The sequence below is a fragment of the Paramormyrops kingsleyae genome, chromosome 3, assembly GCF_048594095.1.
Source record: "Paramormyrops kingsleyae isolate MSU_618 chromosome 3, PKINGS_0.4, whole genome shotgun sequence".
In the NCBI taxonomy this organism is placed as follows: domain Eukaryota; kingdom Metazoa; phylum Chordata; class Actinopteri; order Osteoglossiformes; family Mormyridae; genus Paramormyrops; species Paramormyrops kingsleyae.
In genome coordinates, this window is record NC_132799.1 from 21,935,874 (window position 1) to 21,948,912 (window position 13,039).

Below are 13,039 nucleotides of genomic sequence, written 5' to 3' on the forward strand. Positions count from 1 at the left end.
AACATAAACTGGCGACGAGTTGTGTAGTCCAGAAGACTTATCATCGGTTGTGCAAGAAATGCCAGCGTTGGTCAAGTTTGGACGAAAACGAACAACCACGTTGTGAAGTACAGCTAGTGAGCTAGCATTCTGACAAGAGAAGGAGCCTCTCTTCCTCCGACAGATCTAGTGCTACAGTGCGTGTAACTGAGGGAAGACGCATTATGACGGGAGTAATCGGGCATATGGATCCTTTTGAGGAGGCTGGTGAGCAATGGGCAACGTACACTCACCTAAAGGATTATTAGGAACACCTAATGTTTGACCCCCTTTCGCCTTCAGAACTGCCTTAATTCTACGTGGCATTGATTCAACAAGGTGCTGAAAGCATTCTTTAGAAATGTTGGCCCATATTGATAGGATAGCATCTTGCAGTTGATGGAGATTTGTGGGATGCACATCCAGGGCACGAAGCTCCCGTTCCACCACATCCCAAAGATGCTCTATTGGGTTGAGATCTGGTGACTGTGGGGGCCATTTTAGTACAGTGAACTCATTGTCATGTTCAAGAAACCAATTTGAAATGATTCGAGCTTTGTGACATGGTGCATTATCCTGCTGGAAGTAGCCATCAGAGGATGGGTACATGGTGGTCATAAAGGGATGGACATGGTCAGAAACAATGCTCAGGTAGGCCGTGGCATTCAAACGATGCCCAATTGGCACTAAGGGGCCTAAAGTGTGCCAAGAAAACATCCCCCACACCATTACACCACCACCACCAGCCTGCACAGTGGTAACAAGGCATGATGGATCCATGTTCTCATTCTGTTTACGCCAAATTCTGACTCTACCATTTGAATGTCTCAACAGAAATCGAGACTCATCAGACCAGGCAACATTTTTCCAGTCTTCAACTGTCCAATTTTGGTGAGCTCGTGCAAATTGTAGCCTCTTTTTCCTATTTGTAGTGGAGATGAGTGGTACCCGGTGGGGTCTTCTGCTGTTGTAACCCATCTGCCTCAAGGTTGTGCGTGTTGCGGCTTCACAAATGCTTTGCTGCATACCTCGGTTGTAACGAGTGGTTATTTCAGTCAAAGTTGCTCTTCTATCAGCTTGAATCAGTTGGCCCATTCTCCTCTGACCTCTAGCATCAACAAGGCATTTTCGCCCACAGGACTGCCGCATACTGGATGTTTTTCCCTTTGCACACCATTCTTTGTAAACCCTAGAAATGGTTGTCCGTGAAAATCCCAGTAACTGAGCAGATTGTGAAATACTCAGACCGGCCCGTCTAGCACCAACAACCATGCCACGCTCAAAATTGCTTAAATCACCTTTCTTTCCCATTCTGACATTCAGTTTGGAGTTCAGGAGATTGTCTTGACCAGGACCACACCCCTAAATGCATTGAAGCAACTGCCATGTGATTGGTTGATTAGATAATTGCATTAATGAGAAATTGAACAGGTGTTCCTAATAATCCTTTAGGTGAGTGTATATTGAACGTTTTGAGCACTACATTTTGGCTAATGACATACATGCCGTAAGGAAAGTGGCTGTGCTGTGAAGCGTGATGGGACCTAAAACGTATGGCCTACTCCGCAGTTTGGTGGCTCCTACGAAGCCTGGTATAATGATATATGAAGATATTGTTGCTGTGTTGCAAGTCATTTTGCTCCGAAACCGCTCATTATAGCTGAAAGATTCTGGTTCCACAAGCGAAATCAAGGGGAAGGAGAAACTGTTGCACAGTATGTAGCGGTGCTTAAAAGACTTTCTGAACATTGTGAGTTTGGTGGTTACTTGGAAGACACACTAAGAGACAGATTTGTTTGTGGATTAAAATGCAAAATGGTGCAGAAGCTGAGAAAGATCTCACGTTCCAGAAAGCAGTCGATCATGCTGTGTCGGCAGAGACGGCAGCATGCAACGTACAGCAGTTGAGCAGTTCTCTTAAAGTGAACGCAGTTCTCCTGCGAAGGGGTGAGAGTTGTCACCATTGTGGGAGAACAAATCATACTGATGATGACTGCTGGTACAGAGACCGGGACTGTCACCAGTGTGGGAGGAAAGGCCACACGAAGCGAATGTGTAGGAGTTAAGCCAAAAACTGGCAAGGCAGAGAACATAAACAGAAAGAGGGGAAGCCTGAACAAAAAGGTAATGCAATTAAACACAGTGTGAAAGATAAAAAGAAAAAAATTCATCATATGGAAGCAAATGAAAGTGAAAGTGAAGAAACTAAATCAGACACTGATAGTGAGTTGGGACTATATACCTTGTCCCAAAAAGGGAAATATTCTCGTATAACAGTAATGCCTTTAATTAATGGAAAGAAAATGGAGATGGAATTGGATACTGGGGCTGCTGTGTCGTTGATTCCTTGGGAACAGTATAAAAAGAAATCTGAGCCAGCTGCCTCTACTACCCACTGATATCATGCTAAAGACATACACGGGTGAGCCTCTGGCACCAGAAGGGGTCGTTAAAGTGCAAGTGGAATTAAACAAGAAATGTGCTGTTTTGCCCTTGTACATGGTGAAAGTGGATGCTCCACCTTTGTTTGGCAGAGTCATTAAACTGGACTGGAGAGACTTAAAGACTGTGCCTGCCATTGAGCAAAGACAAACAAACAATTTAGAGGCTGTGTTAAAGAGACACTCAGCTGTGTTCTCTAAAAAGTTAGGAACAATGAAGGGGGTTAAAGTCAGACTGACCCTAAGACCTAATAGTGTACCAAAATTCTGCCCACCACGTAATGTGCCATATGCTCTTCGACTGCGAGTGGAGGCTGAGCTAAAACGCCTGACTGAGCTTGGGGTAATCTCACCAGTGGCGCATAGTAACTGGGCCACGTCCGTAGTGCCTGTCAGCAAGAAGGATGGCACAGTGAGACTATGTGGGGTTTTCAAAGTTACCCTCAATCCAGCTCTCTGCGTGGATAAGTAACCAATTCCACGCACTGAGGACTTGTTTGCTTCTCTAGCAGGAGGTCAATGCTTCAGTAAGCTAGATTTATCAAATGCCTATCTACAGATGGAAGTAGAGGAGAGCTCTAAGAAGCTGCTGACAATATCTACACAAAAAGGACTATTTTGGTTCAATCGTTTACCTTTTGGCATAGCATCATCTCCCACTCTATTCCAAAAGGCTATGGACCAAGTACTTCTCGGACTGCCACACACTCATTGTTAATTGGACGACATCCTAGTCAGTGGTCCTGATGAACTGACACAACTCAAAACGCTGGATGCTGTCCTGAGAAGGCTAGAGGAATATGGCCTACACCTCAAAAGAGAGAAGTGCCTGTTTTTCCAGGAGTCTGTGGAATATGTGGGCCATATCATTGACGCAGCTGGGCTTCACAAATCACCTGAGAAGGTACGTGCCATTGTGGAAGCACCAGCACCAGGTGATGTCAGCCAGCTACGTTCGTTTCTAGGGATGCTAAACTATTACGGACGCTTCATTCCTGATCTAGTCACTGTTCTAAAACCATTGAATGAACTGCTCAATAAAGAGAAGAAATGGCAGTGGACATCATCTTGTGAATCAGCGTTCCAGAAAGCTAAAGCACTACTAGTATCGCAGGAAGTTCTCACTCACTACGATCCTGAGCTGCCTCTCCGCCTTGCTTGTGATGCTTCACCCTATGGGGTCAGAGCTGTGCTCTCGCACATCATGCCTGATGGCGAAGAAAAACCTATAGCCTACGCATCACGAACTCTCAACAAAGCGGAACGAACTACGCTCAGATCAAGAGGGAGGCATTAGCAATAGTCTTTGGAGTATGCAAGTTCCATCAGTACCTTTATGGTAATAAGTTCACTATACTCACTGACCATCGCCCGCTAACAACCATTCTGAGTCCAGTGAAAAGTACACCTTCAATGGCTGCAGCTCGAATGCAGCGTTGGGCGCTCCTCCTGGCAGCACACAATTACACCATTCAATACAGGAAAGGTGCATTGCATGCCAATGCCAATGGACTGTCGAGGTTACCACTCCCTCACACCCCTATTGAGAAACCAGGGGCATTAGAGGTATTCTACACATCTCAGTTAGTTACCAGTTAGTGACACCGAGATCAGACGTAACACCATGTCTGACTCCACCTTGTCTCATGTTATGGAAATGGTCACCACTGGTCGATTCCCAGCTGCAAAGGATGTGGGTGAAGAGCTGTCACCCTATCTTCTGCACCGATCTCACAACATAACAGGGATGCCTCATGCGGGATGTTAGAGTGGTTATACCACCTAAACTACGCCCCAGTGTTCTGAAAGAGCTCCACACAGCACATCCAGGTGTGGTGAGAATGAAGAGCTTAGGTTGCAGTTATGTTTGGTGGCCCGGCATCGACTCTCAAATCGAGCTTCAAGCTAAAGCCTGCCACGGATGTCAGCGTGTACAAAAAAACCCTGGTCTAGCCCCGTTACACCCTTGGAGGTGGCCATCCAGTCCTTGGGAAAGGATTCATGTGGACTTTGCAGGTCCATTTGAAGGACATATGTATCTGGTCACTGTGGACGCACATTAAAAATGGCCAGAGGTGCGCATCATGGACAGCACCACAGCCAGTAAGACCATACAGGTGCTTAGGGGCCTTTTTTTAGTTGCTATGGCATTCCACACGTTCTGGTCAGTGACAATGGACCTCATTCCATTCTCTGAAGAATTTGGCACATTCCTGACGTCCAATGGTGTCAAACACATCCGTTCAGCACCATACCATCCTGCCACCAATGGCTTGGCGGAGCGTTTCGTGCAGACGTTCAGACATGCCTTAAAATCATCCAGAGGAACAATACCGGGGCAACAACGCCTTGATACGTTTCTCTTGACATACTGCAACATCCCCCCACGTGACAACAAAAGAGATGCCAGCTATGTTGTTCGTTGGACACAAGCTGCGTTCTCGATTGGATTTTCTGAAACCCAGTGTGGCTGGAGCGGTGCACCAGTCACAGGGTACTCAAGCAACGCCATCTCCAACGGTCTAAAGAGAGACAGTTTGGGGTTGGGGTGCCAGTTCTCGTGTGTGATTATAGGAAGGGGGAGGATAAGTGGACACAAGGGGTGGTGATGGAGAAAACTGGACCAGTGTCGTACAAGGTAAATGTAGGAACACAAGGGGTATAGAAACGCCATGTGGACCAGATGCTGGCTCGTTCCGAGTCAGTGCCTCAACAGACTGTAGTGCACATGCCTGTGAATCCTCCGTTGTTACTACCGCAGAGTGATAGTTGCCACACACTTAACCCTAGTACACCTCACCATAAAGAGGATACTGATCAAGTTCCTGAGACCACCACTAAAACACCACAATCCATTGAAATGCCACATATGAAACACACACAGGTAACAGAGACTGTAAGACGCTATCCTGTGAGGATTACTAAACCACCAGTACCGTACCGTGATGAGTGAGCCTATGGAAATAGTTGCTATTCACGAATGTTTGAGTTCTGAAACTTAGAAGTGATATATATATATATATATATATATATATATATATATATATATATATATATATATATATATATATAAAAGTAGCTCACCTTTTTCTTAATTAATGTTACTAATAATAAAAAAAAGAAATGTGTTGTGCAAAGAGGAATTACTTTCTTAAGTAAATGTTTTGTGTTTACTAACAACCAATCTTAGTGGGGAGGGATGTTATGTATGAATCTGAATATATGTTCTAAAGGTTTCTACCAGTAGATGGCGCAAAGCAAGTGTGCATGTGTAAGTTGTAGTGTTCTGGTATTCAATAAAGGAAGCACTGTGCGAGTGCGCGAATTAACAAAAAAAAAAAACGGTCTCTGCGTAGCCCTGTGTGAAATGTAAAGTGTTGCATATTGACACAAAAGGGAGCAACATAACAATATGTCCCTGCCCGGAGATGTGCACCTAACTGGGGAGGTGCGCGAAAATCTGAGGCGGCTGAAACGCGGGGTGGCGGAAGCTAAATTAAAACGGGAAGCCACAGCCCTTACGGTCAGCTGTCGAAGCTGCCAGAGGTGCCCGCAACAACGGCAAAAGCGGCAAGCAAAAAGAAGCGGAAAAACCGGAGACAGGAAGACGTGCAGGAGGTCTCCCAGGGGGCTGTTTCCTCGGTCGGGTATTGGGAGAACCCACTCCCGGTGATGTCGCCACCGCCTCACAGCAGCCGCCTGCTGCTTCGCTGCCCTCATCTGCAACGGGCCCCTTTTCCGGAACGCGCCTGGCCCTTAAAGGGGCCCGGTCCATTTGGGACACTATCCCGCGGGTTCCCCGGTTCCCGTGCCGGCTGTTTCCGCAGCGCCCCCAGCGAAATAACCATGTGATATTGTAACAGTCCGAGTGTCGGTGCAACGGTGTCGAGGTATTTTTTTATCACAATATCGTGGTATTACGTTCATCGTTACATCCCTACTAACCAGACATTTACTAACACCCGCAATTTTGTAAAAAGATTAGTAATAAGCTTAAAATATTAATGAGAGACCCTAAAAAGTTAGTAATCTGCATATATTTGGAGTATCCTTATGTTTAATAAACCTGTCAGACTTGAAACTGCAAAAAGTACTACCACCCCACTGACGTCTTTACCTTGTTAATCCAAAATATCTCCTTTCAAAAGAGGTTATGGCTGTTGAGCTGCCCCTTTCTTCGCGTTCATGTATAACAATACAACAAATGTATACAAACATAATGTAATTTTGGAGCCGAAAGAGGCAGCTATTTTTGATGAGCTTAGCCAAATGAATGATCTGTCTTACTAAAGATTTCCTATCACTATCGTCTGCAGTCTTCTAAAGAAGCTTTTCGTAGCATGCAATCACAAAACCAGGAGCCATCAGCTAATAACATTCACTGACAGAAATGGCCAGGAGCCCACCCCCAAACTGAGCGCAAAAATTTCACTTGACCACATAGAGCAACTTAAGGTAATCCACTTGGCGCAGGAGGATAATAATATGATATTTATGCACTTGAAAAATTAAAACTTGCAGGTTTATATTTTCACTTTGTGTTTCATCGCCCTTGAGTTTTGACATGGATGTGATGTAGAGACCTGCGCCGGACGGATTTTTCAGTCCCGCTCCCGCAAAAAATATATATTATTTTCTCCCGCTTCCGCCCACAGTATTCAAGTTTTGTCCCGCTCCCGCCCGCAAAATCCCGCAGGTAAACATATAAGTAGTTTTATTTTTACCGCTTCTTCCCACTACTCTGTTATTTGTTTCACTTGCTTTCCTTTTGAGTATATATAAAAAAGAAACGGAAAATAAACAAATACGTTTTGTTTTATTTGAGTTTAATTAAATGGAATGATGAACATGGACACGAACGAGGAGCTTTTCAGAACACGCTATCCCGTCCAAGCACCAGGCTGATTCCTTCTTGGGGTGTCCGGTTACGTCCCCCGGCACTCAGAGCGCGGCAATTGTAGTTTCTGTAGACGATTCACCTGTAAATTGTTATTATTTTAATTTAGTCGTTCTTGTTGCTTTTGTGCAGTAGATAAATAATAGAGTATTTGTTTTTAATAAATTAATTTTAAGATAATTCCATTTTGCGGGAGTCCCGCTATTAATTCTATTCTCCCACAACCCGCACATACAGTAGGCTACATGAGGACCTTACCGCCCGCATGCACCCGCATTCACCCATCAAATCTTGTCCCGCGCCGCACTCGGTGCGTTGGGTCCCGCGTGTCCCGCGGTACTCCCGCGTGAGTGCAGGTCTCTAATGTGATGCCATAGTGCTAAACCAGAAAAATATAGTCTGAGACCCAGTGTGACAGAATAAAAACAAAGCAAAACATCAAATGTGTTTTTCTGAGTGAATCTGTGGGGTCTGACTGCCACATTCACAGACAGACATGGGTATGAGCATCCCACAGTCCCACCACTCATGAACCTCCTCCGTGTACTACTGTTGTCTGAAGCAACAGGCATATACAGACCTGTGGTCCATTGCTTTATGCTGCTAATTCAGTAACATTCAAGCCAGTCTAAACAAGACAAACATGCCACTGAAAACACAAAAATCTAGAATCCATAAGAAAGTGCAACCTGTGTTTCCTTTGAAACACAGTAGCCAGCAGGCAGGATACAGATGATAGTCTCAGATTTCAGATGAGCAGGCTTTAGTGGGAAATTAGTTTATTACTGTAGACCCCAAGCCTGCTACCTAGCAACAGTGTTTCATGAACGCATCGGCATTCAGAGAGCAAACTCAGGCTGTAAAAACAGCCGTAACTCATCGGCACTTGAATAGACAATGAACGGCAGTGGCAGCAATCAAAGACTTTCCCTACAATATGCCATTAGCATGGGCTTTACCTCACACATTGAGAAAACAGGCAAGGCTCCCTGTCTATGCTCAGTTAGATGGGAACCCTGTGATCCTTATTATGCTTATCTTTGTAAACTGGCTTAAACAGATGCCCAAAACCCTCCAGCCTGACAGGGTGAACAACATGAGCTGAGTGGCACATACCAAGAAGGAAAATGCTGGAATTTAATTAGAGCCTCCCTGTTGGTCATCTGACCCCGTGTGATATGAAGGTCCTCAGAGTAAAGGCAGTTGCAGAGGATGACAAGGGTGGGGGTGGAGGGGTCACAGAAATAAAAGATGCCTGGCATCACCACACTCTGACTCACTTCTAAACCTCTGCCTTCTGACCCTTATGCTTCATCAAGTCACTGTAACAAAAAACAACTTTTAATAGAATGAAAGGCCAGGAGAAAGTTTATCAGGGGAACACAACGTTTTAGAGCTGAAGACTTTCCCATACACATGAGATCGTACCAGTATTACAGCACAGTAAACAAACAAGGATTAATGCCCATGTGCTACTTTATGGGGTCAAGTGAAAGACTATGTGACTCGTTCCCACTACAGGCCATCACTACTGGCTGGTCGATGAGCCCATCATCTTTCAGCTGATTTTCCCAGAACCATGATTATCGCATCTAGCCTATATACACAGTTTATTCTGGTCTAATCACAGAGCAGATAATGTGGATATAGCCTGCTGAGTAAGCCATTTTTGCTTTGTCTTAAAGAAATTTTACTAAATTACTAAGTTCCCTGTCCCTATGGGAGGAGATCATAAACTGTAATTAGACTGATGCCAGAAGGGCGCATTCCCAGGACTGTCACCCTACAGCACTGGGATCCTGTAGCACTGACTGATGGTCTGGCATTGTTTCATCACGTGAGAGATTTCACTACTGACTAAATGGGAAATACTGAAGTCCCACACCTGAACACATATAGGAGCCACTTTGACTGCAAAGAGCAAAAACTTCAGGCAGAGCCCATCTTCTCCAAACTTCTCCATTAGGTATTCTGAATATGACGTCAATGCGCTTGGCGCTGAACAGACCGGCACGCGTCATCAGAGAACAGTGCCATACAAGGCAAAAAATGCGCCAGTGGACACAGCATTGACACACGGTCCAGCACGCGCTCCACGCCACAGAGTACACACATTCAGCCGAGATTTATTTGGTGCTCACAGGCCTTGTGTGCACGACTGCTACATAAAAGGAAATGTATGTATAGCTCTGCACTAGCAGGGGGCCGCAGACACTCAGCACTCAGCAGAGCCCCCAGCTCTGCCCAGGGGGGGAGTGTTGCACAGCTTAGTAATTCAGAGCCCGGGATGCTACGGCTTCAGTGCGCAAAAAGAGTACGGAGGTGCCCTAGCATAAGCAGCATTCCCCAAAAGTACAGCTGCTAACTACGTTAGCAACTTGCATAGTTGAAACTATGCAATTACAATGCAAGTGAAACTATAGTTCAAACTATGGAGGTAACTATGTTACGAACTTGCATAGTACGATCCATTATTAAATGACACTTCCCATTTGGGCATTTCCCAAAACCACAGTTCGAACAAACGTTTACTAACATTGTCATAACACTGATCTTGAGCTGTAGTTAGAAGCTTAGTTCTGGGTGACTATGTCATCGATGGTGGAAAATGCAGTCAAAGGAGGGTAGTCACCATGTAAGTAAGGTGAAAATATTAAATAATCTTGCTGTACAACCATCTATAAAGTCAAGTGCTTTAAGTGTGGTTGTACGAGTACTTTTTATGTACTTCTCTGTCCATGAGTATGGTATGATTAGGGAGTGCGATGTTTACCCACCTTGTTTGTGCTATATGGTAGAATTCACTACATAGATAAATATATATTTAAGGCTGCACGATTATGACATTACAATATCACACTGAGTAATATTGCAATATTCAAAAAACCAAAAAAGAAATGAAATTACCCGAAATAAATTATTGCCAAATAGAACTTATTTAACAAGAGTGTGTGTAGTAAGTCTGTGGTGTCGTCGCAAGTTCTGTCAACAGACATGCACATCACAGACATGCACATCGCGATGACGATGCTGCAACAATTTATCATTCAGTGTTTATGTACACACAGTATTAAATAGGAAAAAACATGGGGAAAGCAAATAAAATACAGGCAAATTAATGACTAAAAATAATGAATCATTTCTTAATCACTGAGAGCTTTTGTTACACCGGTGCTTGGATATGAACACATGGCAGTGAAGGCAAGAAACCTGGTATACCATGTGGGTATAAATCTGGGTGTTACGTGTACCCATCAATCCCACTGAGCCACTAATAGCTGTACAAACAGAGACTGATCAGGAATAAGTGTTTTTATAATAAAAATAAAATAAACATAAGTACAGATAGAGCCGATTTCACTAAGTGTGTTGTAGCCTAATAGCTCTATTTGCCTCTACAAGAAGCATCACACAATTATAACATTATGATTCTTTTGCTATTTTTGAGTTTTTAATATTATTATTGTAGTTATATGACTGACACTATAAATTAATAATGTAATATCGGCACAACTGTCATGTTTAGAAATAACAGTACAATAGTTTGTGAGTTTTTGCAAGCAACCCATTGTGAAAGTCAGACCAAATACCTCTGGAGCCATTGCAGTTCAAACTATGGTGGTTAAAACTAACGTGGTTCAAACTACTATGGTACTAACAAAGTGCAAAGGTTTTTGGAAACAGTCGTACTTCAGATGTTAGTTTGAACTAACAGAGAACGATACATCGTTAATGCTAACCTCAGTTGTTGTAAGGGAAGCGCACCCTAGGAAGAGAGTGACTGCGATGACAGCTCAGGGCTCAGCACATCATTCACTGATTAACATCCCTACTGTACATCCCTAAAGGCACGCAGATAGTACAAAATAAATAAATAAGACACATCTAACAATGAGGTCAGCCATGACAGGAGACAATTCAGTGACAGTGCCTGGCACAACATTTAGATTAAGAAATGTATTACTGGAAAATACAGATTTGGCCAGAAGCACAAAAAGTAAAAAATCGATCATTTACTTTTAGTTTTATAGTGTTCAAATTGTATTTAGTCAATTTAGCCTCTATCATTTATTTGTATTTATGTGATCTGTGAATATGAATTGCATGTTACAGTCCTGTGTAATCAGCATGTTACTAACAGTCCTTCTGTGATACAGGAATAAGATGGGGGAGAAGATGAGAGTTGATGGCTGAAGGGGGCAGAGTGAACATGTAATGACTAATGCACTTAAGTGCTGCAGTATTCATGCACTAATAAGGAAAAATCCCTACAGGAACTGAGAACAAAAGTTAAACTAAATGTATAAAGATAAAGTGCCTAGAGAACTGTCTATTTAGCTATGAACAAATCAAGCTTCATGGGAACCAGAACCACCTAATAAAGGCTATTACTGAGAGGAAGATAAGCACCACTAAGTCACAAATCAGTTGTAAGGTGTTCAAAGCCTGAAAGAACAGAGAAGGGGTAGAAACACAGGAGCAGAAGAAGGAGCAGGTGCTGGAGAAGGAATAGGAGAAGAAGCAGATGTAGGAAAAGGAGCATAAGTGGGAGAAGGAACAGAAGCTGGAGAAGGAGCAGTATTGGGAGACAGTAGGAGAAGGAACAGGAGAAGCAACAGAAGCAGAAAAAGGAGAAACAGGAAAAAGAGCAGGAACAGATGAAACAAAAACAGGAGAAAGACCAGGAGCAGGAGTAGGAAAAGTCCTGGTGCACATGGTAGGAGGTGAATCCTTGGATTTGTGTTCAAACCAGGCAGATAGCCATCAGCAGTTGGCGGAGTGAGATTTGAACATAAATTCTCCCTGAATTAAACCACAGACTGGCCATCTCAACCAGCTGCGCACTATGATGCCAAGAGATTACAAATACCACAGATATCAGCATGACACACCTAAGCCTGTCTGGTCAGGATCTGTTAGTTTTTCGCTAACAAGCATTTGTCCAACCAAGTGTCAAATTTTCAAAACTGTTAATACAATGTGCACAGCATCGGTCTGTTGTGGCCATACCATTCACAAATTTCATGTCGTTTTCACACAATATGCAGTCAGTCGACACATTTCTACAATGCTTACATTTTCTTAACAGACAAGCTATACCCACCACCAAAATTATGGATCGTTTTTGTCTTATTTACAAATGTTAATACACAACATACCACAATAAAAACAACAATATTCCAAACCTTAGCTACAGTATAAAACCTCTACTTCTGCAATAATATCAGCTCAAAAACAACACATCAGCTCAAAAATAAGCTGACAATTAACAAACAATTCAATAATTGACATGCGCAATATCAATAGCATCAGCCTCACAACTATTACTCGGGCATTGTCCAAACACAGAGTACGGATGAAGCAGCTCTACACTGTTCCCTTTGAAAGGAACAATGACAGAGTCAAGGAGCTCCGGCGACAATATGTCCAGGTAGTATAGTGTATATTCAATGTCTAGTTCTACAGTAAGCTTACTGTAAGCTATAAGTATACATATAGGTAACCTATACATAATAGTACAGTATATGGTGACATGAATTTGCATAAACTTTGTTTCAGAGAGTTATGGAGTTGGAGGCCAATCAGGCCCCTCACAAATTCATCTACATAGATGAGACAGGATTCAGTCTGGCCAAAAGGCGTCGGCGAGGATGAAATATTATACGAAAAAGGGCCACAGTTG

At 43.4% G+C, this 13,039-nt stretch overlaps 1 protein-coding gene across 11 annotated transcripts in view; it reads right to left on the reverse strand.

The window, feature by feature from the left end:
• The window catches only part of LOC111860129 (sorbin and SH3 domain-containing protein 1), a 127,933-nt gene that overhangs the window by 92,752 nt on the left and 22,142 nt on the right, over positions 1-13,039 (reverse strand). For 7 of the 11 annotated variants that reach the window (XM_023843501.2, XM_023843504.2, XM_023843500.2 and 4 more), the window contains exon 1: positions 5,982-6,200. The exons of the other annotated variants lie outside the window; for them this stretch is intronic. In XM_023843501.2, the coding sequence (XP_023699269.1) occupies positions 5,982-6,179 (198 nt within the window). In that variant the 5' untranslated portion in view covers positions 6,180-6,200. Of the gene's footprint in view, positions 1-5,981; positions 6,201-13,039 lie in introns of those variants that run through there. 11 annotated transcript variants of the gene reach the window in all.